Source organism: Apodemus sylvaticus, chromosome X, assembly GCF_947179515.1.
Source record: "Apodemus sylvaticus chromosome X, mApoSyl1.1, whole genome shotgun sequence".
NCBI classification, from domain to species: domain Eukaryota; kingdom Metazoa; phylum Chordata; class Mammalia; order Rodentia; family Muridae; genus Apodemus; species Apodemus sylvaticus.
In genome coordinates, this window is record NC_067495.1 from 13771337 (window position 1) to 13798037 (window position 26701).

General features: G+C 42.1%; 1 protein-coding gene across 2 annotated transcripts; it reads right to left on the reverse strand.

The window, feature by feature from the left end:
• Positions 1-16408: 16408 nt before the first annotated feature.
• Positions 16409-22595, reverse strand: Nudt11 (nudix hydrolase 11). 2 transcript variants are annotated; one of them, XM_052170919.1, is made up of 2 exons: positions 21914-22595; positions 16409-17009 (listed from the first exon to the last, which is right to left on the reverse strand). In XM_052170919.1, coding segments are annotated over exons 1-2 (495 nt in total). In that variant the 5' UTR covers positions 22408-22595; the 3' UTR covers positions 16409-17008. The 2 variants fall into 2 exon arrangements, with proteins under 2 accessions (XP_052026879.1, XP_052026880.1); XM_052170920.1 differs by lacking the exon at positions 16409-17009 and having other exon boundaries at positions 21913-22595.
• Positions 22596-26701: the final 4106 nt, after the last annotated feature.

Sequence of the window (26701 nt, forward strand, 5' to 3'; positions counted from 1 at the left end):
GGCACAAGACACCCATTCTTTTTAAAACTTGAGAAATTTAAATTTTTCCTTCAATATATTTTGATAATATTTTTCCCTCGCTCAGCTCCTCCAAGATCCTTCCCACCTCCCTAACATCATGTTTATTCTGGTTTATTTCTCAGAGAGAGAGGGAGAGCAAGGAGAGAGAACAGGAAATAAAAATGAAAAGAAAATAAAAATAAACTTTAAAAAAGTAAGACAAAAAAATACTTAACCAAGGTGGGCAATTAATGCAACTCCTCCTGGGCAGAAGGCCTATCCTGGAGTGTGGTTGACATACCCAGTAATACTCCACTGATTTTACCTGTGCAAGCAGGTAACAATTGCTAATAGCTTCTTGGTTAGTTTGGCACCCCAAGTCCACCTCTTCTTCTCCATGCTGGGACTCTGATCTGCCTTGAGTCGATGCAAGTGTTGTGGATGCTGTCACAATCTCTGAGTTTAGATATGCATCAGTCCTGTTGTGTCTGGAAGACACTGTTTCCTTGGAGACAGCTTCTATCTCCTCTTCTAAATACATCCCTAAGCCTTGAGGCTCCAGTGAGGTTTGATAAAGATACTCCATTTAGGGCTGGATTTTCCAGAATCTCATTTTGCAGTTGTGAGTCTTTGTGTTAATTCACAGACTTATGTTTGTCTATACAGATGTTGGTGATTACTTTATTAGTTGTCATATTTTATCTCTTAAAAACATTTTTTGTGGAGCTAGAAATATTGGAGTAAATACTTAACAGTGACATAAATGATTCCTGTGGTTAATATTTATTTGAAATTTTGTTCAATAAGGATGGAACTCAGGGACTTTATGTTAGGAAATGTGCTAGAGCCCCAACTCAATATTTTAAAAGAAGTTATTTTTTATACTTTATGTCATTTATTCTCATTGGTAGGATATAATTACAATTCTACATATCAACTACTACTTGACAAGGGCCAAATATTTTAAATTCAGAGATTTTTCTAGATGGATAATGGTATCTCATTATGGTTTTTGTTTATTTTTGTGTTGTTAGTAAATTTTTGATTTTTGAGACGTTTTCATTATGTAGGTCAAGATGGTCTTGAACTCTTAACTTTCTTTACTGCATTCCCCCAATACTGGGATCACAAGTCCTTGACATGATGCCAGGCTTTTGTTTTCATTGTAACCTTTAACATCATTTACTAATGGCTTATGATGTTGAAAATCTTTTCATATGCTTTTATGTCAATACTTTTGGTAGTTATTTTTGGGTAGTTGTATTCTTTGAATTCTTACAGGCATTTCCATGCAATCTCAGTCCTGTCAACCCGACTAGCCTTAAAATCAAGATAATCTTCCTGACTCAGCCTTCTAACTTCTGAGATTAGAGATATGATTTGCCATACCCTGCTCATAATTTTATGCTTTTTATGGTGTCTTTGGAGAGCATAAAATCTCAATTTTGTTGACTTCTAATTTCTCTATTGCTACTTTTATGGATCATGCTTTTAGTATCACATCTAAGAAGCTTTTCTGTAACCCAGTGTCACAGTGTTTTATGACACTTCCTTTTCTGGAAAGGTGCTATACATATGTTTATTCACCCCAGAAAGGGAGGCCATGACACACCAAGAAATGTACAGATACCACCAAAGTCCAATGTGGCAGACCATTGAGTTATACTGGGGTTCCTTTCAGGAGCAGACATAACTCAGTTGTATTATTGAAACCCATCCCAGCATTGATGACAACTCACAAACGCTGGGAATCTGGAGCACACTGCACAGCCTGCAGATAGCTCAACAGGTTAGAGACTTCCTTTCCAGGAGCCCGGGTTGGTCTAAACATCTTCCAGGCAGCTTGGCTGATTTATGTTTCCTCCAGGCATCTGGGCTTGTTTCAGATTGATTTTTTTTTTTTAAGCTCAGCTTTCATTCATCTGAGGGGGATCTATTAGCTTCTGTTGTTTACTCTGGTAGGGAGTGGCCTAGTGATTCTGGTCAGTTTCTGGGTCTTGTTGAAGTTATTTTCAGTGCCTTACCACCCTGCTTGAACAGCCTCCCTGACGGAGAGAACATTTTAATCAGAGGAAGTGTGTGTGTGTGTGTGTGTGTGTGTGTGTGTGTGTGTGTGTATCTGTCTGTCTGTCTGTCCCTATATGTGACGCTTTCATGTATGCATGGGGGGGTGCCTATAGAGGCTAGAAAAGAATGTTAGATCCCCTGAGAAGGGAGTTATAAGCCTCATAACTTGAGTGCTTCCAACTAAAGTGGATTCTGTGGAAGAGCTGCAATTACTTTTAACCAGTGAGCCATCTCTCCAGCTCTTTGACATCATTTAAAAATCTATGGAATGTTTCCCCTGTCATTTGGCTAGGTGTTTATCATTTTTTCCTTACAGAAACATTTTTTAGTTTCATTGATTGTTTTAGTGTTTAACTGTAACAATATTCGCTGTAAGCTGGTTTATCCGTACATCCATTGCATTTTATTTCATTGATTATTTTTCCCGATCTTTATGCTTTAATCTTCTTGATTTATACTGCATTGTCTGTTTTATAGTTTTGTATCCTAAGGAAGAAACCAAGATGATTAATTTCTGGTTCGGTTCCTTTCTAATGTTAGATTTCATTGTGTTAAAATTTTCTCTGAGTATGGCTTTAGTGGCATGGCTCCCACACATTATGAAAGAAATGTTTTGTGTTTATTGTGTCAAAAATGTTTCAAACTTTCTTTTGATTGTTTATAAATAAGATCTTACTATGTTACTTTTTTTGGCCTAAAACTAACAATTTAGGCCAGATTGGTCTTAAACACCTACCTGATACTCCTGAGGAGGTAGCTTCCAAAGTACTGGGATTACAATCTTTCATCCCTAACCCTGGCCTCATTTGATTTCATTCTAAACTCAATGATTGCTTAGAATTGTGTAGTTCAAAACACTATGAGATTTATATATAATATACATGTAAGAACATATTACCTATCCAGTTGTGGTGGCACACACCTGTAATCCCAGCACTCAAGAGGCAGAGGCAGATGGATCCCTGTAATGAGGCCAGCCTGGTCCACAGAGCAAGTTCCTTGGCTCTAGTAAGAAACCCTGTCTCAAAAATAAATAAATAAAAAATAAATAAATAAACAAATAAAACATGTTATCTAAACTCACTATTTTAAGAATAATTTTCATTTAGTCTTTGAAAGTTTCATACATTAATACAAAATATCTTTTGGCGGTGGAGACAAAAATTTTACAAATCTCAGGTCACACTCCACCACAGAGGGAAGTCAGAGAAGGAAAACAGAGGCAAGAACTGGAACAGAAGCCATAGAGGAATGCTGTTTGTGGGCTTGTTCCACTTGGCTTGTTCAACCTGCTTTCTTACAGAACCCAGACCACCAGCCCAGGGAGACACCACTCACAATGGACTGGACCCTACTCCCATCAATCATCAATCAAGAAAATGCCCCCTAGAGACTAGCCAATCCTATGGAGGCATTTTCTCTATCAAAATTCCCTCTTCCCAGATGACTCTACCTTGTGTTAAGGTCACTAAACACACTTTTCCAAGGTGCCAGCACACTTTTCCAAGCATGGGTCAGGGTAATAGTAACTTATTTGCCTGATGTAATTGTTGTCTCCAAGGCTTACTGCCTCCATCTGCTAACATAGGCCTAGTACTGTGAAGCTTTCAGCCTCCATGCAATCTAATCTAGGCCTAAATTGTTTTCAGCCTCCCAGACTTACTGCTGAGTAAGCTGACCCTGACCAGCTCTTTCTGATCTCTGCCTGGCTGGTTCAACTCAGCTGTTCTGGTTCAAACTCCTCTCTAAGCTGACTGATTCAATCTGGCTTCTCTGGGCTTCTCCTGAGTTGCTTTGCTTGGTCTCAAACTAACTCTGGGAATCTGTTCTAATCTTCTGGCTCATTCTCCAGCTTATTCTGTCTTTACCTGTGTCTGTGTTCTCTGTTCTCTCTCTGCAACCTATCTCTGTACAACTGCCCTGGTTAAACTATGTCCTTCCTCTCTGTGCTGCTCCATACGTAACTTACCTTTCTCCTCTCTATTCGTGAGAGTTGGACTTACTCTATTTTGTCAAATATTTCACTGATTCATTACTTTGCCACTCAATTAGACACCACTCTCAAACATGGGTGCTTGCCTGTGCTAGTGTTTGGAGCGTGTGTTTGGGATTGTAATGCCTTCTTGGTTAATTGTTTCCTTGATCAAAATGAAATAAATGGTCTTTTTCTCTTATTAAGTGTGACTTGAAGCTTATTTTGTCAGAAATTAGAATAGTAACATCATCTTGCTTCTTGGTTCCATTTGCTCTGAATGTATTTTCAGTAGTTTTGCTCAAATATACTGCCCATCTTTAAAGCTAAGATGAGCTTCCTATAGACAACACACAGGACCTTGTTTCTTAACCTATTTGTCTAACCTCTTTTTGGATTGGGAGTTGAGGCTGTTATTATTTAAAGTTATTGAAAGATGTGTATTGATCGCTGTCATCTTATTTCTTTGTTTTTTCTGTTTGTGTTCTTAGTCCTATTTTGTTTTCAGTAATTATAGCTTCATTTGTTTTCTCTCTGTAGTCTCTTGGCTATGTTTATTCCTCTCTTCAATCCAAAATATTTCTTCCAGTCTTCTCTGAAGGGCTGGTTTAGTGGACAAGAATTCTTTTAGCTTGTTCGTATAATGGAACGTTTTTCCTTTCTCCTTTCACCATGGCAACTACTGTTGGGTAGTGTGGATTAGCATCTTTGATGTTTTCAATTTTGCAGTGCATTACTCTAACTCTTCTGATTTTTGCAGATTCCACTGAAAAGTCAGCTGTATTCTGGTGGATTCGCCTTCATATGTTACTGTGAGTTTTCTCTTCCAGCTTGTAATAACCATTCCTCCTTCTGTATATTTGGTGTTTTAACTATATTACTTGGGGTGTTTCTTTTATGGTCCTATCTGTTTGGTGTTCTATATGTTTCCTATATATGCACTGAATATATATTTCCTTACATTGGGGACGTTTTCTTCCTATTTCTTATTAAATGATTGTCTTGTTGACAGTCTATGCCTTTGATCCTTCCTCTGTGCCTATAATTCACAGATCTGGCAATTTATGGTGTCTCAAAGTTCTTGAATATTTTGAGCATTAAAAGATGTATCAGTATTTGATGATGTGCTCCAGGCCCTCTACTTTATTGCCAAGTCCTGACATTCCCTGTTCTAACGGGGCTGTTCTACTATCAAGGCCTTGACTTTTTCAATTGGGTTACTCTATTTTCCAATTTCTGTATTTCAGCCATAGTTTTCTTTGGTTTTTCTCTTCTTTGGATTTGGTTTTCAAATGCTAAACTGGCTTTATCTGCTGTATCCATGTATTGCTCCAATAATGAGCCTGTCTCAAATGGTGAAAAAAGTGAAGAAAAGACATACAGAAATGTGATTCAGATTCTCTGGGCCCTCAGAGCACCTGCAATACTCCAGGATTATATAGAGTTGAACAAGGAGACAGGATTATTGCATATATCTGAATAAGGAGTTGGAGTTATTACATACAGATAAACAAGGAAGCAGGCTTATTATATACAGCTGGTCTATAGAGACAGGTTTAGCCAATCTCATTAGAAGCAGTCTCTATAAAGGAAGAAAACTATGGTGGACATTTTCTACACACACTGCCAACTCCCACCCCCAAGGAAAGCTTTGCCATTCCTCTAAACCTGAGGCTATTAGGAACTAACAGCATGCATTCACTCAGGACTTCACTAACTCAAGAGATTTCTCAACTCCCTATATCTTACTCTTATTTCTTAGATGTTCAGGGCAGATCTTCACACTTAGTTCAGGGGCAGTTCACTACAGTGTTCCATACTGCAGTATAAGGACAATAAGAAGAATGATCAGAACAGCCACTGCACCCAACCACAGCAAATGGAATGATTTTAGCACATTTAAAGGACTAAAGCCTTGAAGCTCATTAGGGAAAGATAATTTTACAATATTATTAGCAGGCAAAACCAATCTGATCTTAAGCTTTTTTTTTTCCTGAGGTGCCACTGTAATTGGGCCACATCCAGGCTATCATTATTGTGGGAACAAACCCCCAGGAGGTAGGTCCCAATTAATTCCCAATTATCCTGTCTAAATCACAGTCCTGGAGTTGGCCCTGAATAGTTGAACTGAGTTCACTGGAACTCTCCCCCGCCCCCAAAACAGAGGGAATCATTAATACAGACATGTATGGGAGGACGTAACCAAAGTACTGGATGTAAAATCATTGGCCCAATAGTCCTCTCCTCTGAATTGATCTTACCTGCGTGGATACAATGACCTTTAAAATAAAATAAAGGATACAAAGCCTTTAAAGCCACTAAAATTTTTCCTTTGCCTCTGCATGGCACATACGTCCATCTATGCTTCAGAGTCAAGTATGACACCCAGGTCACAGTTTGGTACTTAGCACATGTCTAGATAACTGGTCCCAGAGCCAGTGATGTCGCTGTTGTCTCAGCACCTGCTAGCTTCCAACATGGGCCCCACTTGTGGTGGTCTCCTATAAGTCAGCCTGCCACTTTAGCCCACTCCACTGTCCAGAGCCAGCCTGCTGTGTTGCTTATCTTTTGCCAAATGCAAAAGGAAAGCAGTTAGACCAAGACAAATAAAGAAATATGTTCTAGTTCCTCAGACCTGTATCCATTTCTCAGGTTTTCTTCTATTATTTTCCCAAGTAGCCAAATTTATCTCCCTGTTCCTGGAAATTAAGAGCATGCCTCCAAACTGATAAAGCACAATGCTTCTACTTCACTTCCAAGGTTTCCTAAAATCTCCCTCAAGGCATCAATGTATAGCTATGTATCTATAGATTTTATTTATCCCCAAACTCTCTTTCAAAGTGTTAATATGTAACTGCCTATCTCTAGCTTTTCATTTATCCCAAAATTTGCTGCCAAAGTACTGAACTATAACTACTCATCTCTAGATATTTTATCTAAAAAAAAACTCTTTTAAAGTACTAACATAAAACTATGTATCTCGAGTCTACTTGTTAACAGATAAATAGATGCCTATCTCTAGATTTTCTTTGTTAACATATAGTTGTCTATCTCTAGGTTCTACTTCTTAACATATACCTGCCTATTTATATATTCTGTGTGTCTGAATATTTTACACCCACTGCTTAGAATTGCCTTGTCTGTTCCTTTATTTGTTCCTTTACAGAGTTTCCCCCTGTAGGCAATGTTCATGTTCTTGATCTTGTACAGATACCACTTTACACATCTATGCAGGGTTCCAGGGTTCCAGGGATGGACCTGAGTGGGCAGAGAGAGAGAATGAAGAAAAGACAGATGAGAAGAAATGCTTGGATTGGGTGGTCTGGGCTCTGATGGAGAAACTGCAGCACCCTAAAATACTCAACCTGTTTATTATATAGAGTTGAATAGAGAGTTGGAGTTATTTCAGACATCTGAACAAGGAAGTAGAATTATTACATACAAACAATCTTTCTCTGTGCCTAATAAAGGTGGGAAACTTTGCCATTTCCCCATGGGTCAGGGGATTTTTAGTCCTTGATATGACCATACCATGCTAGCAACATACATTCACTCGGGCCTTTGTGTACTCATGGCTTTCCCCATCCCCCACATTCATCATTTTCTTCATATATTGGTGTTGTTGTTGATTTCTACACATTTATTCACATCCTTCTTAAGTTCATTCAGGTGTTTGTGTTCATTTTGAACTCCGTGGATTCTTTGATTATGTTTATAATTTTTTAATTCTGTGTCTCTTGTGCTCAGTATTTAAAATCAGATGTTCTTGCAGAAGACTAGGATTCAATGCTTAGAACACATAACTATCCATAATATCCATAATATCCATTCCAGGGAACATAATTTCTGGGCTGGCCTTTCATATTGTTTTGTGGGGTTTTGATGGTCCTGGCCATGTAGATCATGTGTTTGATATGAGGTCCCAGTCTGCTACTGTTAGTGATAATCTGGTTCTCTTTTTCTCATTGGCCAATGATTTCAGATTAAGTAGGAAGATTGTACTGGCTGGTTTTGTGTGTCAGCTTGACACAAGATGGAGTTATCACAGAGAAAGGAGCCTCCCTTGAGGAAATGTTTCCATAAGATCCAGCTATGGGGCCGGGGTGGGGGTGGGGTGGGGGGGGAGCTGGTGAGATGGCTCAGCGGTTAAGAGCACTGACTGCTCTTCTGAAGGTCTTGAGTTCAAATCCCAGCAACCACATGGTGGCTCACAACCATCCGTAAGGAAATCGAATGCCCTCTTCTGGTATGTCTGATAACAGCTACAGTGTACTTACACACACACACACACACACACACACACACACACACGCACACACACACACACACACATATATATATATATATATATATATATATATATATATATATATATATGATCCATCTGTAAGGCATTTTCTCAATTAGTGATCAAGGATGGGAGGGCCCCTTGTGGTGGTACCATCTCTGGACTGGTCTTGGGTTCTATGAGAGAGCAGGCTGAGCAAGCCAGGGGAAGCAAGCCAGTAAGGAACATCCCTCCATGGCCTTGCATCAGTTCCGACTTCCTGACCTGCTGGAGTTCCAGTCCTGACCTCCTTTGGTGATAAACAGCTGTGTAGAAGTGTAAGCTCAATAAACCCTTTCCTCCCCAACTTGCTTCTTGGTCAGGATGTTTTGTGCAGAAATAGAAACCCTGACTAAGAGAAAGAATTTGTACTTAATTCCTTCAGATACTTGATGTTGAATTTTGACCATAAAGAGAGGTTGCTTCCAACTCAGTAGTAAGCAAGAAGGCACAAGAATGCAGCTCTCAGCTGGGCCTGGGCATGGAAGTGCATGGAGGTGGATGTGGCTACCCAGCTGAGAGTATTGTTGAAAGGTGACAAGGAGCAAGAGAGCTGGGATGGATTCACAGATAGAATGTGCAAGTAGGATTCCTGGATGGGCTCGGACACCAGCGGAGGTGCCAGGCAGGAGCTAGTCCAGATTCAGTGAGAGTATGTTTTTGTGGGTGCCACTTCCAGCTTGTCCTGGGCATGGAGGAGTTATGCAGGGCAAAGGCCCAAGTGAGGAGAGATGGCTCTGGGTTAGGATATGGATATCTCCTGCAGAGAGCACAAGGGTAGGACCCTTTTCTCTTCCTAAATGTCAATGCAACAGGATCTATCCCTGCCATTCAGGCCAGTTTCAAACTTATTCCCCTGCTCTGACCCTCTGGCACGCCTGGATCATAGATGGACAGTGCCACACCTGCTTGTGCCCCTACAGTTTTATTCGTATACATTAACTGGAGACACAACAAAGCAATTCCTTTTTGTAAAAAAGATCATATTGTCTGGCCTCCAAAACCTCAAATCTTTTTCTCCTTATCACTGGCCTTCCATTTTGCTACTTCTGGCTGAGTCTTATTTCCTGTTTAGTTGCCAAGTTCCCTGGCATTTCCTTGGAGAATGATTAGTGCTCCCAGCTAGGCGCTGAGCCTGCCTAGCTGAGTGAAACATCTTATGGGTGGAATATACCTGCAGATAATAACATGTCTGACCCAGTGTTGTGAGTGCTTTTCTGAAACTGTAAAGCTAGGGGCATTACAGTTTTCTGTAATAGCTTTCTATTTATGAGTCTAAAGCTTTCTAGAGAAAACACAGAGAATTCACAAGTTACTATTTGAAAATCAGTGGAGGCTCCTTCTTCACCTATCAGCCGTACTAGTGTTTGTTTGAGTTAAAGCATTGTGTTCTTGAGAAAAGGATTCCTTTAGGGTATATTAGATAATTTGCATTCTTTTAAATAGAAATTTTATTGTATGTATTCAATGCATACAACATGGTGTTATGGGATACAAATAGATAATAAAGTGCTTTAGTGAAATAAGTGGATATATTCATCAACTCACATGTTTTCTCATTTAAAAACTGGGAGCCAAAGCAGTTGGCTTTTGTTTTGTGATAGAACAGCAATAACATTTTTCATATCTGGCACTCACCTCTACTTCTGTTCCTTACTGCGAATGACTTGTTTGACTTAATCATGTTGAGCCTCAGTTTTGCCATCTGCATTTGACTTATGGGATCTTTTCTATTAAGCTCCATCTGGCTTTTAAGAATAGTTTATGTGGAAGAAGAAATTCCAATCGCCCTGATTTGATCATTACATGCTGGATTTGTATATCAACATACCATACTGTATTCCATTAAGGTGTACAGTGATTTCATGTTAATATATATTACCGAGTAATTTTTAAAATGTGCACAAGGTATCATGGGGACAGAATGGAGTCACCTACTCGGAATGGCTTGTGTAGTCTTCCATGTTTTCTTTGTATTCTCCAAGAAATGAAGATTAAGTTTGACAGAGTAGACTAAAGGAAACATTCTTTCTTTCTTTTTTTAAACCAACTCTGGCCAGAGCCCCTATCTATCCCTTTATCACTGGGCCCAAATAAGTCCAAACTCCCAGAAATTCTGACATGCTTCTTCATATTGCCAGATAGTATTTCATAAGTCTTCTTAGACAATGGATGCTAGAGGGACTTGTTTGTTTGTTTGTTTTCGAGACAGGGTTTCTCTTTGTAGCCCTGGCTGTCCTGGAACTCACTCTGAAGACCAGGCTGGGTTAGATGGGACTTTTAATTTCTTTTTTCCTCCTTAGAAAATTTTAAATGGGTGCTGAAACAATGGCTCAGCAGTTAAGAGCACTGGCTGCTCTTCTGAAGGTCCTGAGTTCAAATCCCAGCTACCACATGGTGGCTCACAACCATAACAAGATCTGACACCCTTTTCTGGAGTGTCTGAAGACAGCTACAGTGTACTCACATATAATAAATAAATAAATCTTTTAAAAAAGAAAAATTTAAATGGACTTTACAATTTAAGAACAAGTCTTTTAATTCATATAGAAAATAAAGACAGCAATACAAAGGTGCAATGAGCTGCGTACCCACTTTACCCTATTAAAATTCTTACATTGGAGTGACACATTTGTTATAATTAATCATTAATTATCTTTTATTTAAAACTTTAAAAACAATGTTTTTATTAATGAAAATACTTTTTAATTTAAATAAGATTCTTCCCCTCCCCCAAGTCCTTTCCGATCCACTCTCCCTCCATACCCTCCCAACTTTAAGTTCTTTCTCAAAAAGCAAACAAAACCCCAATATAAAAAACCCAAATCCAAGAAAACAAAAAAACACACCCAAAAAACAAAACAAAACAAAACAAAAACCCTACCAAACTGTAACCAAATAAAAGCACCCACAAAACCTGTGTAGTCCATTATGTTGGCTTGCTGTGGCTGATATACCCAGTGTCACTCTATTGGAGAAAACTGATTTTCCCTCTCCCATAAGGAATAAAGGACAGTTCTGTTGTTAATCTTTTCCCTAGTTGCTAGGTTTTTCCTTCCTTCCTTCCTTCCTTCCTTCCTTCCTTCCTTCCTTCCTTCCTTCCTTCCTTCCTTCCTTCCTTCCTTTCTTCTTCCTTTAAAAATATATAACACAATATTAGATTAAAACAAAAACTAACACATCAAATTTAGACAAGACAAACCAACAGAAGGAGAAGACCCAAAGAGAAAGTACAAGAATCAGAAAACCGCTTATTCACACACTCAGTAATCCCATAAAAGCACTAAGTTGGAAGCTATAATGGATACACAAAGGACCTGGTGCAGACCCATACAGACGCTGTGCTTGCTGCTTCAGTTGGAGACATTTTGGCTAGCCATTTGAAGTCAGCTTGTATTGGAAAACAAGTTCAAGCCTAGATGTAGAAAGAGACGTATTTATCCTTCTAGCATATATTTTATATAAGTGTAAAGCTACATGTTTTTAAAATATATTTATCTCTGTGTCTCTGCCTTTCTGTCTCTGGTCTCTGTCTCTCTCTGTCTCTCTTTGTCTCTCTCTCTCTCTCTGTATGTGTGTATGTGTGTATGTGTGTATGTTTGCTCGTGCCATGGGGCATGTATGGAGGTCAGAGGGTGACTTGAATGAATTCACCATGTGACTTTTGGGTATCAAGCTAAGGTTGCAGGTTTGATAGTGTCTTTCCTTCCACACCATCTCACTAAGCTCTCAATGATTTTATTATATTCCCTTCACATGCTCTTGCTATCCTCAGTAAAATCCATTTTGGATCACAGAGTGGTACCAAATGTGCTGTAGGAAATTAAGTAAGGGTGACAGCACATTATGGCTTAAAATGGGCAAAGTGCAAGAGCAGGGCTTCCCTTAGTCCAAAGAAGGAGGTGCCCTTGTTTACTCATTAGCAACAACTGTCCGGAATAGTGGCCAAATTAGAGTCAGAGGCTATAAAATGATATCACAGATAAGTGAAGATGTAGAGAAAATGAACAGCCTGTAAAAACAGGTAAGGCTATGTATCTGAGGCCTATTTGTGGCCAATATGTTGCAATTGTTTCCCTTCAGAAAAACATGTGTCTTAATGTCTTTGTTTCTTTTCCCATCACCATGATAAAATACCCTCCCAAAAGCAATTCAAGGAGAAAGGTTTTATTCTAGTTCACTGTTTAAGGTTATAAAGGGGAAGTCAAGGCAGCAAGAGCTTGAAGCTGCTGGTGACAGGGCATCTGAAATCAAGATGGTGGTGGGTGGTGGCACATGGCTGTAATCCCAGCACTTGGGAGGCAGAGTCAGGTGGATTTCTGAGTTCGAGGCCAGCCTGGTTTACAGAGTGAGTTCCAGGACAGCCAGGGCTATACAGAGAAACCCTGTCTCAAAAAAACAAGAAACAACAACAACAAAAGAACTAGGTAGGAGTGAATGTTTGCTGTTGTTCAGCTCTGTCCACCTACATAGTCCACAGTTTCAACCAAGGCATGAGTCCACATACACTGGGCAGGTCTTCCAACCCCAGTTCACAGAACCAATATAAATCCCCACTGCCTTGTCCAGAAGCCCTGTGACCCTAGCTGCTACCACCTGAATTAATTATTTCAAGTTGTATGGCTTTAGAGCTTGGTATGTGAAAATTTTAGGAAAAACACACACACTTTTACACACACATGCATGCACACTCATGGCAAAATAGACCCTTTTTATTTTGCACCAGGACTTGGTTGATAGAGTTTTATCTATCTAAAGTTCAGACCCAAGTATTATGTTTTGCTTCCTGTGCTTGTGCATATTAGAAGCAGCACAAATTTGATAATGGCCCTAAGCAGTAGCCTAAAAATGCTAAGAACAAGGTGCCCGTGTAGAATGTGATTAAAATAAAAACATCATGCACTTTTGAGAAATATTCTGACCAGAATACACACACACACACACACACACACACACACACTGAGCCACATATATATTTGTAAAGAATCAAGACTGAAATTTGTATTTGTATTTTTATTATTATATTTTTAATGCCTATGTGTCTGTGTGAGAGTGCCAATAGTTATAGACAGTTGTGAGCCACCATATAGTTGCTGGGAATTGAACCTGGGTCCTCTGTAAGAGCAGCCAGTGCACTTAACCACTGAGACATCTCTCCAACCCCATTTGTATGTTTTTGTTTTTATTCTTATTCTATTTATTCACATTACGTACCAATATCAGCCCTCACACATTTTTACTTATTTTATTATCCACTTTACAAACCATTAACCCCTCACACAGATCCTTCCCCCATTTCCTGCTTCTCTTCCCTTTCCTCCCCACCCAGCACATCAAGTCACTGTAGGTCTAGGCAAATCCTCTCCCACTGAGTCCAGACAAGGAGGCCCAGCTAGGGGAGTGGGATCCACAGGCAGGCAACAGATTTAGGGACAGCCTCCCCCCCCCACTTCAGTTGTTGGGGAACCCACATGAAGACCAAGCTGCACATCTGCTACATATGTGTGTGTGTGTGGGGGGGGTGGTAGGTCCAGTCTGTGTTCACTCTTTGGTTGGCAGTTCAGTCTCTGAAATCCCCCAAGGATCCTGGTTAGTTGACTCTGTTGGTCTTCCTGTGGAGTCCCTGTCCTCTTCTAGTCCCACAGTCCTTCCCAACTCTTCCACAGCACTCTCTGCTCTCCATTTAATGTTAGGCGTGGGTCTCTGAATCTGTTTCCATTAGCTGCTGGGTGAAGCCTCTGAGGACAGCTATGCTAGATTCCTGTCTGCAAGTATAACAAGAGGATCACTAATTATGTCAGGGGTTGGTTCTTGCCCATGGGTTGGGTCTCGAGTTAGGGCAGTCATTGGTTGGTCGTTCCCTCAATCTCTGCTTCATCTTTATCCCTGCACATCTTGTAGGCAGGGCACATTTTGGGTTGAAAGTTGGTGGGTGGGCTGGTGAGTTTATCCTCCTCTGGGAGTCCTGCGTGGCTACAGGAAGTGGCCCCTTCAAGATCCATCTCTCCCACTGCTAGGAGGAGTCTCAGCTAAAGTCACCCCAATAGCACCCTGTTCCCCCCTGTCCTAGAGATGTGCCCTCCCTCACTCATTTCTGTCCTCTCTCCCCTGACCTCCCTGCACCCCTCCTCCCCTCTCCCACCCACCATCCACCTTCAATTTGCATTTTATTTCTCTTTCGGAGGATTCAACCACCCTCCCTTAGACCCTGCTTCTTATTTGGCTTCTTTGGCTCTGGATTACTGTATGGTTCCATGTCCCCCGGAACTGAAGTTACAGACAGTTGTAAGCAGTCACGTGGATGCTGGGACTTGAACCTGTGTCCTCTGGAAGAGCAGCCTATTGCTCTTAACTGCTGAGCCATCTCTCCAGCCGCAGCCCCACTTGTATGTTTTGTCTTAAGTTTGGTTATCTCTGTCAAAAGGCATCATGTGTGATTTTTTTTTATTTTTTTATTTCCAGAATTTTATGAAGATTAATTAGAACATGGTATTTTCAAAGAAAATTGTGGTGCTGGAGAGAGGGCTCAGCAGTTAAGAGGACTTGTTGTTCTTGCAAAGGACTTGGGTTGGGTCCCAAACACCCATATGGGAGCTTACTAGCATTCTTAACTCCAGTTCCCGGGGATTTAGTGACCTCATGCAGTGCCTGCACATGCACACACACACACACACACAATTTTAAATGAAGTGATGTCCCCTGGTTACATACTAGGGGGACTAAGATCCTTTTGCATATGTTAACTAGAGGTTTTCCAAGAAAAAAAAGAACTTGGAAAGAAAGGCACAGTTAGCTGCAGGTTTAGCTTAAGAAGAAAAGCTACCTTTTTAGAATAGGCTTCTGTTTCAGTGCTGTGAATTCTTATTCTGACTATCCATCCATACTTAAGATTCTAAAAGGGAGAGGTGGCCTACAAGTAAACTCTAAGAAATACAGTTTTGCAATTTTTATTATGGAAAATTTCAAACATATACAAAAGTATAGAGAATAATGAATTCTCAAACATCTATCACACAGCTTCAACAATTATCAAGTCAGAGTCCATCTTGTTTCCTCTATGTACAAACGTATACCACCCTGATTATATTGAAGCAAGTAACAGTAGCATCTCTGTAAATTTTCAGTACAGTTGTCTAAAAGATAAGGGTTTCTTTAGAAAGCAAATCCACAGTACATATCACAAATAGAAACTCCAGTAAATTAGAATGTGTGGTTTTATTTCAAAGTCTGTAAGATGTGGGGACACAATACATTTCACTGGTACCATGAGGAAGGGTGTTAACACTAAATTGGGGTTCAAGCCTTTCCAAATCTAATGGTTTATGGTGAAAAAGCAGAACACAACCACCAGCCGTTTCAGAACCTCTTTGGAACCCTTAGGATAAGCTGAGTAAGAGTGTTGACATCACACACCCTGTGACAAAACTCTGTGAAATGTCCTTGTCCTTGGCATAAAGTTCTTCTTTTGGAAAGAGTTGCACTGAGTTCCCTCATTTAAATTCTTCATTTTGCATTCCCCTTTACAGTAGTCTCTTTCCCTGAAGCCTTTCTAATGGACACCAATTTAGCACTCACTCTCCTCTGCATAAACATGCAGAGAGCTTGTGGTACTGAGGAGGCAGCTGACTGTACTAGGAAAGGGATGAGAATCACAGCCAACTGAAAACAGTGAGAGAGGCAAAAGACACTTAGGCAACTAAATGGCACAATTAGCTCTGAAAACTGCTTCAGCGGCAGTTTTTCTTCCTACTCATCATCAAATAATACAGAATATTGAGTCTGTAAAACCAAAAAAAAAAAAAGAAACCCAGGATTTTCTGCAAGAAAATGTTAAGGTGACATTTCAGAAGTAGAACATTGCAAAAAAAATATTAAATGTATTATTCTTTGTATATTAATTTAAAATTTATTTTTATAAAAACTCATAATAGGTTTTCATTGTAATGTGTTACAATTACTTTTATAGCAAGTGATACTTTTTGAATAAAATTTTAAGCAAATTAACAACAGTACAAAAACACTAAAGTTGTTAGGTGAAGGACTAATCCTATAAAATGTTACCCTAAGTGATGACATAATATTAAAACTGTGCCAGCCATTGTGTGGTATGACATATAAATGAGTACTAATTCTTGTCCTGGAACATCTCAAACTGTCCCGAAATGTTTTTGCAACACCTAATACACATGAGCTACACACATGGTGCTTAGACAGCGGATACTCTACTAGCACCAGATTGGGAGGGAAATATTTAGCCATAAAGAGATTACAAAATATTAATAGAATCAAAGACCTCCAGTGATGCCAACCATATTTCAAGTAGTGTCTTGGATGCAGAATATGCAGAGTAAGGAAAAATAGTCATTGCTCTCAAAGGTCTAATGAAGAAGGCAGACACATCAGAAAAGCACAACAAAAGGCTATAGGTGCTGAATTAAGTCCGTTCACACACAAGAGTACAACAACCAGAGCGGAAAAGTTGGTAAGATAGACAGAGGAGTGTTCCAAGATGTAGAAGGAAAACCAGAATGAGCGGTCTCCTTGGGAACCTTAAAGGTGCTCCGGTGAACTTGACAATACCACTGAATACTGGGTTCACAGCAATGATGAGTTCAGCGTGATCTTGAGCATGTCTCTGTTCATCTGGAAAAAAGAAATTGACATACATTCAACAAGTATATATTTACAAGTAAATATTTACAAAGTATATATTTGCAATTGACAGATTAGGTGCACCAGTCATGTGCTCTTTAGAAAGCCCTCACAGGCTCTAAGGCAAGTGCAATGTACGCGCATGCGCACATGCAATACACACACACACACACACACACACACACACACACACACACACACACACACCTATCTATAAAAACTGTGAAATTAGTGATTATCAGAAGGGAATTAGCAATGAAGATGCAAAAAATATATATAAATTCTACCTGTAAGACTAGAGATAATTCAGGCTGGTGGCCACATGGTAAATAAACTGTTAACCACTACAGGGAAGAGTCTTAATCTAGTTAAAAAGAGTATCTCATTGGAGATATTTATGCTATATCTATGTGCACTATCTACAGTGACAGATTTAACAGAAAACCTGTGTGCAGGGACGATTTGGTAACTTGGATGCAATTACAAATGTAAGAATTACAACTGGGTCTGACTTCCAAGTCCCAGTGTAGGGTCCTCCTTTACCCACCTCTTGTTATCTCATAAGAAGGTCCTGTGGCTATAGTGAATTCTCATAGTTCTGCCTACTCAAAAATGTTTAAACATGTTGCATACAGTGTAGTACCATATTCAGCCTGAAGATAAAAATTCTGGCCAGGGAAAATTCTCTTCTAGATCTTATAAGGTATTCTTATAGAAACCTTTGTAAGTGAACTCATACTGTTCAATGACAAACCTTTTATATTAATCATCTAAAATAAATTTGTACAAATAAAGCAAATGGATTATAAAAGTAAATCCCCTATTTCTAGTTTGTTTCTTTAAAGCATAGAAAAGGTTGTATGTTTCCAGTATACATGCAAACCTATATTAACATAAACCTATATTAACATGTTTCCTCTTTGTAAATCTCAAAGAACTAAATATTCTATCATGGAGTTGTGGGTGGAGCTCAGTGGTCCGGTACATGCTCAGCATGCATGAAGACCCGGGGGGGGGGGGGGGGGGAGGGAGGAATTCCTGGTTACCAACAAAACACTTCAACAAATGGGAAATAATTTCTAATTCATGTCTGCAAATCACAATTCTCTGTTGGAGTATTTCTTCCTTTCCAACTAAAAGATGGATGTAAAATTTGGCTGTATATTTTAGTACATGTATAAATAGTATGTAAAATGACTTAGCACTCTCAGAAGGAAAAAATACCCAGTAACTGAACGGTTTTTGGAAGACTGACTGGTAGAAATTAATATATTATCCCTGGTAACCTGTTAAAATCTGGGACTACTGACAAAATATTAAATATTAAAGTATTAAAAGTAAATAATTTCCTAGTAGTTTATAATTTTTTCTGACATGTCTATGTTTCACAAAATACTAAAATTTTTTCAAAGATGCCGAAACCCAAGCCTAAAGAAACCAAGTATTTTTTTAAAGGAGGAAAAGTCACAGTATTTTTTAGGCAAACAATTCTTATGAATACATTTTGATTATGCAAAACACATAATTTAAGAATGCAAGAAAAGGACCGTAAGATGGTTCAGTGGGTACTTGCTGCCAACCCCTGAACACGTGAGTTCTGTTCCTGGGACCCCCCCACCTGGTGGAAGAAGACATACCACTCCCACACATAGTTCTCTGACCTCCATAACCATACAAGGGCATTCTCCCACCCATCCAAACACATACACATGAATATGTATGTGTGTGTGTGTGTGTATGTGTGTGTGTGTGTATAGGAGGGTTGTTTATGCATGCATGTGCATACACACACAAATAAATTTAATTTTAAAGGTTGAAGCTGACTCAAATAATAACAAGTAAAAGTAAAGCTTCCAATGCATTTCTGACAGCATTTCTTTTTTTCTTTTTTTTTCTTTTTTTTGGTGTTTTTTTGGGGGGGATTTGGGTTTTTTCAAGATAGGGTTTCTCTGTATAGCCCAGGCTGTCCTGGAACTCACTCTGTAGACCAGGCTGGACTTGAACTCAGAAATCCGCCTGCCTTTGCCTCCCAAGTGTTGGGATTACAGGTGTACACCACCATCACCACTGCCCGGCTTCTGACAGAATTTCTAAGGCTTTTATAAAAAGGAATATCCATAAAACCAAATCCATGTTATCTACTAGATCAATGTAGAACTTAAGGTTAATGGAGATAAAAATCACAGAATCTATTAGAAACTTTTTAAACTAGCAAATGTCATTTTGATTAGAATTAAAATAAATGCTTCAAATAAGTCATATACTTTTTCCTTTGATGAGAGATCAAAATATATTTGTAAATTAGGCTTTATGTTTTAAATGCGAAAGAAAATTGTTCTTAAAGGGAAGCCACTTTTCTTTTTAAAAAATGCAAGGACCCCACTTTTAGAAGATTAAAGCAGTATTAAATTTTAAATAACTCCAGCCAAATGGAGATAAACATTTGAATACTCTGAATGTTAACTTGCACAATAAGGCAGTAAGAACCAGCATACATACAGTTCAAAACCAAAATTATCTCTGGTATTAAAAGACAGAAGAATCCCAGTATTGTGATAAGGAGTTAGAAATAGAAAGTGTGAATTTCAGGAGCTGGATACTGATGTATACCAATTGATTCACACTTTGATAGGTACATTAACTGAATGAAAAACCATCTTTTAATAAAGATGATGCTCCATTAAAGTTTTAGCGGTAATTATGTTTTAAAAATGATATTAAGAGCAATGAACGGGGCTCTCTTTTTTTAAACACCCTTCCTTGAGGCTCAGAGATCCATGGGGAAGCAGATTCAATGGAAAGGTTGTAGAGTCAGAAGTGGTACAGGATCCTACGAAACAGCATCTTCCAGACACAGCAGGGTTGATGGGCACATAGACTCACAGGGCCTGTGACAGTAAGTACAAGGCCTGCACAAATCTGAACCACGAAAAATGTCTCAGCAGGGAGAAGGGGAAGTGAGTAGAATGTGCCTCCCCTAACCAAGAAGCTCTTTGCAATAGGTACTTTCTGGGGCAGAGAAAATCCTGCGTCTCTAAAGGAGTCACACTATGTCTATCAACTCAACTCCAGGGTAGGCCTCATGCTCAGGGAACAGTTGACCTACACAAAACAGACTCCATGTTATTTTGTATGCTTTTATCTTGTGATTTGCTGTCTGTCTTTTTGTGGGTTTTTGCTTGTTTTGTTTTGGTTTTGGTTTTGGAGCAAGGAGGAACACAAATCTGAGTGTGAGTGTGGTTAAGAGGGTGAAGAGACCTCGGGGCAGGGCAAAGAATATGAGCAAAATACATTCTATGAATTGTTTTCTATTTGTGAAATAAGTTAAGAATAAAAAGTAAATGGCTTCAACTCAAGTGAGGTTCTTTTACACGGTTATTAATTCCCCATTCTCATCTGTTAGGTTTCTTGAAAAGGCTCATGTTAAATATGGAGTGATCTTTCTAGTTTTAAAACTGTCTTTCAAAAGGCTTTCTAGATATCTAAATAGACATGGCAGGGGAACCTGGTCAGAGTTTCAGAAGAGAATGTGGGATGCCTTACATGTGACTCCTTATTTGAAACAAGTATCAAGGTAAAAACAACAACAGTACAGCAACCAAAAGGTTTGTGGTAAGAAACCTTTACTCTGGGTCTATGAGATAAGTGGTTCCCCTGTATTCAGTTTGAAAACAGCTGAGCAGCAAGAATATAAACTCATTCAGTTGATTTGAATGACTGCAAATATGCAATCACATGAATGATTCCACTTCTGTGTTAACTGACAGTCAGGGAATTTAATGTAGGACATCAGTCAATTCAAATGTAAATTACTTTCTTTTAAAATGGACACACAGGGAGGAAAGGACCATTTTTAAAGACTATCCAGAAATGTGCAGGTCACTGGAAGCTGCTGGGTGTGCGGGCTAAAACAACGGAATTACCACAATTATCCTGAAAAGCAGTGACTAGCAATTCTATAGAAATATCAATTCTACTGGGGAAAAGCTTGTAAATTATATAGGACATTGTAAGTCAGCAATGAAACATCCTCAGCTGTAAATTTTCTTGAAAATTAAAATGGGGCTTGTTATATGAAAACAAACAAACAAAAAACCCCACGAAGTTCCAGCTAGGACTTATTATATAGCATTTTGGATGCTAAAAGTACTGTGAGCAAAAAGGAAACGTTGTAAAGCACCAATTGTTCTTTTTCTTCATTTATTTTCAAACAAATCATCTCAGTCAAGGTCTACTAAGAGTGAGTCACTGCCAAGAAGCAAGACTGTGAGGGGGAAAACAAGAAAAAAACAAAACAACAAGAACCAAAGAAGCCCCCTCCCTCCCTGACGCGCAGGCACCTCACCAGTGGCTAAAACTAAAGGCCCCTTCACTAGGAAACAAACTAGAAGAAACCATACAACAAAATTGCGCACGCACACTACCCACAAACCCATGTTAAGGCTGTTTAAGGGGGGGGGGAGAACCATCAAAAAAAAAACCTTCACTGAACAGACTGGCACTCAAGCACACACAGACGCACAGGTGAACACACACACACACACCACAAACACACACACCCTCCAAGAGGAGCAGGGCAAGCACTTAAGGCAGCTTTCACAAAAACCCATGCAGCTGTGGCTGACCACAAGATTTTTACAGTGTCACCAAGAAGCGATTGGAAAAGCATCTGAAAAACGTGCAAATTGTCTGCAAACAGCGCCTGGCAACCGAGACAGTTTGCAAGCGTGATTCAGAGGTCTGCCTGCCAAGGAAACAAAAGAAGCCTCCCTCCTGCCCGTGCTGGCTGGCGGGCGGGCAGGCGGGCGCACAGGGCAGGAGAGGTGCTCCCCTGGCAGGCAGGAGGCAAGTGCGGGGAGGCGACAGGCAGGAGTCCGGGCGGGAGCGGTACATACTAGGGCTCGCTCTCTGGCGGGGACGGGGCGGCCGAGTTCCCATTCGTAGGGGAGCCGCCCAGCTTCAGTTTCTCCAGGTACTCGGCGTGCACGGGCTTGTGGCACTGCAGGACCTTGATGGCATCTTCGATCTTGAACCACTCGCGCTTCCTGCCGATGCTGACCGAGTCTTCCCAATCCTCCAGCAGCTCGGTGACAGTGAGCACGAACACGTAGGTCCGGTGCTTGCGGTCCTGGTTCTGCTCGAAGACGCCCAGCAAGCGGCCCAACTTCCCCTTGACTCCCGCCTCCTCGTACACCTCGCGCACCGCCGCGCCGTCCGGCTCCTCCTCGGGTTCCATGCCCCCTCCCGGCACGATCCAGCGGTCGGGGTAGCGGCTGCTGCTCACCAGCAGCACCTCGTCCTCGCGCTCGCTGCGGAAGCACAGGCACGCGGCGCGCTTCTTGAAGCCCTCGGGGTCGTAGGTCCGCGTCTGGTTCGGCTTGCACTTCATCCTCGGCTCCGCCGCCGCCGCTGCCGCTGCCGCTGCCTCTGAGGTCGCTTGCAGCCGCCTGCGAGCGGGCCGCCGCCGCCCCGCAGCTAAGGAGCTCCTGCCGGCAGGGAGAGGGCCTGGCGAGGCTGGAGGAGAGGAGAGCGGAGTAGAGCTGAGCAGAGCGGAGTCTGAGCCCAGCCGGGGGAGACCAGGCGGGGGCGGGCGGGCGTGCGGGCGGGGGCGGGGGCGAGCCGGCGCGTCAGTCAGTCTGCGGGGCGGGCAGCACCGGCCGGGCGCACAGAGGGTCGCAAGCCCGCCGCCTGATTGGAGGCGCCGCTTCCGCCGCCCGGAGCCTGGAGCGCAGAGCCCGCGCCTCCGCACAGCCCCGGAGTGGACCGTGCGCGGTCCCCGCCCTCCCGATCGCCGCGATCGCGCGCGCGCTCGCCTGCTCCGCCGCCGCTGCCGTGGCTGCCGCGCCAGGGGTTGAGCGAGGTGAGGTGCGTGCGCGCGCGTGGCCGGGACCGCGTGCGCGCGCGCGGCGGAGGGCGAGGGGCGGAGGAGCGGAGGCGGGGGGTCTCCTGACTCCCGCAAAGCCCAACGCCGCCCGCCCACTGCGCAGGCGCCCCACACCGCTGGGACTTGGAAGCTTCTAGCTGCCAGTGCACTGGGGAGGTGCACCCAATGGTGACTTAGCTGTGCAGGGTCCTCACCACATGTGTGTCTCAGCCAGACCTGGAAGCAGAGGGGACCAGGCCCTCCCTGAGAAACTCCTAAGAGGAAGGGTCATGGTCAGCACCACACACCCAGCTCCCATCATGAACTAACTGCACTGCCTTATTTATAGGCAGAAGGCCCGGTGTCCCCAGAATGACCAATGAGAGTCTTGCCAGAATAATCTTTGCTGAGTCACATGCAGCTCGCCTTCTTCAACAGGTTCCCTTCTGCAGCTGGGCGACCATGTAGATCCAGCCCTTGCTTTGGACACTTTCACAGAACCCTGTTCAAGTGTTTGCACAGAGTTTTCAGTCAGGGAACCCTGGGACTTCTTGTCACAGCCCTCTTTTCAACCCTCTTTTCAACCCCATTGCAAGCTGTTTCTGGCACAGCACCCACTAAAGTCTTGAATCCCATGTCCTCAAGAGTCTCCTCCATCCACACATCCTGTGCCCTTTCCTGGCCTCCAAACAGATGAGCATTTACGGATTCAGGATTTGGGTGATTCTTGGGGGGAAAAAAGTGTGTGTGTGTGTGTGTGTGTGTGTGCCTCAGAACAGCTGATTCTTGAAAGTGTGTGTGTATCTATCTGTTCATGTACATGTGAATGTGTGTGGCCATGGACCTCTGCACAGGTGTAGGCCTGAAGTGGGCAAAGGTATGACCCTCCACTGCTTCCGTTACTCTCCCCCCATTATGACTTTAGACACAGGCTGTCTAAGATGTGTCTGTACTACGTGTGGCTGTACTAGACCAGAAGGCACCAGGAATTTAGAGTCTCTTTTCTGGAGTCTCCCTAGCGCTGGGATGGCAGCCTGACTTTTAAGCCAGTGGTGGGGATCAGATCTCAGGTACTGGTGCTTGAGCTTCAGACACTTAAGCTGTGAGCCCTTGCCCGGGCCCAGCCAGGGGTTTCTGTCTGGAGATTGCAAAGGTCCTTGTACTTTGCTCCCATGACCTCTTGCTAGAGAAGCAGGATGCTAGGGTTTAAAGTAAACACAAAATTTTCACCACACCGTTTTATTTTCTCTGAGGTTTTTCTCCTTCTTCCCTTAGACTTCTAGATCTGTGGGGCTCAAAAGTCTCCCCCATCACCTGTTAGGCAAGCCTGGGCTAACTTGAAATTACCATGTCCTGGCTACAGTCATTTTGGCCATGTTTCCAGAGAGGCAGTCTGCTCTGGTTTAAATTGAAGATATTCATAGCTGTCTTTGTGGGGGAGAGAGTTCACTTTGGTAAGGATTACTGACTTCATGGAAAGATATTTTCCATTTTCATGTATTCCTGTTCCATCTAGTCTCTTTTTTGTTACTGTTTTTGTTTTGTTTTTAAATTGCTTTCTTTATTTACATTTCAAATGTTGCCCCCTTCCCAGTGCCCTCCCAAAGAGTCCTTCACCCCCTTCTCCTACCCCTTTGCCTCTGAGAGAGTGCTCACCCACCTAATTGCCCCCCTTCCTTCCTCACACACATCCCCTTTCCCCAGGACATCTACAGGGTTAGGTTCATGCTCCCCCAATGAGGCCAGACAAGGCAGTCCTCTCCTGTGTGTGTGTGTGTGTGTGTGTGTGTGTGTGTGTGTGTGTGTCTGTCTGTGTGTGTGTGCTGGGGACCAGGTTCTGTCTGCTCTTTGGTTGGTGATTTACACTCTGGAAGTTCCCAGGTGTCCAGGTTAGTTAAAGCTGTTGTTCTTCCTAGGAGGTTGCAATCCCCTTGAGGCCCTTCATTCCCTACCCTGACTCTTCCATAGGGGTCAACAACTTGGTGCAAAGGTTGGCTGTATCTGCATCTGTCAGGTAACCTCCTGGTAGAGCCTCTCAGAGCAGGCTTATGCTAGAGTCCTGTGTGTTAACATTATCGCGTCAAACACAGCATCAGTAATAGGGCTATGCACCTGGGTGCAAGCATTATGGTGTCAAACACAGCATCAGTAATAGTGTCAGGATCTGGCGACCGCCCATGGGATGAATCTCATCTTGGGCTGGTCACTGGACAGCCTTTCCTTCAGTCTCTGCTCCATTTCTGTCGTGCATTTGTTTTAGTGAGGAACAATTCTGTGTCAAAAAATTTGAAGGTGTGCTGGTGACCCCATCCCTCCACTGGGCCGTGTCTATCCACTGGAGGTGGACTCTTCAGGCGCCATCTCCACACTGTAGGGCAGTTCAGCTAAGGTCACCCCGGTGAGTCCGGGGAGCAGTTTATATCCCAGGTCTCTGGGTATTTCTAGAGGGTGCCCCCACCTCCCACCCCAGAATCTGCATATTTCCACTAATTCTCCTGGATTCTGGGCTTCTCCCCTGTCTCCCCCCACATACCTGATCCTGACCCTTTTCCCCTTCCCCCTCCCACGAGGTACCTCCTTTCCTCTGCCACATGTGGTTAATTTGTTCCCCCTTCTAAATGGGATTGAAGCACCCTCACTTGGGCCTTCCTCACTGTTAAACTTCTTATGGACAGTGGGCTGTATCATGGGAATTCTGTGTATTTTGGCTGATATCCACTTATCAGTGAGTACATACTATGCTGCTTGTTTCTGATCTGGGTTACCTCATTCAGGACAATATTTTCCAGTTTCATTCATATGCTTGCAAATTTCATGATATTCTTCTTTTTCATAGCTGAGTAGTATTCCATTGTGTAAATGAACCACATTTTCTGTATCCATTCTATGCTTGAGGGACATCTGGGTTGTTTCCAGATCCAGGCTATTATGAATAAGGCTGCGATGAACATAGTGGAGCAAGTTTCTATCTGGTATGATAGAGCATCTTTGGTTGTATGCCCAGGAGCAGTATAGCTGAGTCTTCAGATAGAACTATTTCCAATTTTCTGAGGAAGCAACAGATTGATTTCCAGAGTGGTTGGTTGTACCACCTTGCAATCCCACCACCCATGGAGAGGTGTTCCCTTTTCTCCACATCCTCGCTAGCCTGTGTTATCACCTGAGGTTTTGTTCTTAGCAATTCTGATTGGCATGTGGTGGAATCTCAGGGTTGTTTTGATTTGTATTTCCCTGATGCCTAAGGATGATAAACATTTCTTTAAGTGCTTCTTGGCTATCTGAGATTCCTCTGTTAAAAATTCTCTGTTGTCCTCTGTACCCCATTTTTTGATTAGGTTATTTGGTTTTATGGATTCTAACTTCTTGAGTTCTTTATGTATTTTGGATATTACCCACTATCAGATATAGGGATTTGCTAAAGGAAACAGAGGCTGGAAGATCACAAGTATAAGGCCAACTGGGCTACACATCTCTATTCTCCCCCTCCTCCCCTCTCTCTATTTATTATTCTTTAATCTGTTTTTGTAGTCCAGTTGTTATGCCCCTCACAGTCAACCCTCTGACAGTTCCTCATCCAATTCCTGCCCCTCCCCCATCTACAAGAAGATGTCCTCCACACCACACACACACACACACACACACACACACACACAGGCACACACACACACACGCGCGCACACACACACACACATACACACAATCCCTCCACCCTTCCTAGGGCCTCAAGTATCTCAAGGATTTGGCTCTTATCTCAATGAGGCCAGACCAGGCAATCCTCTACCATATATGTGTTGGGGGCCTTGAACCAGCAACTGTATGC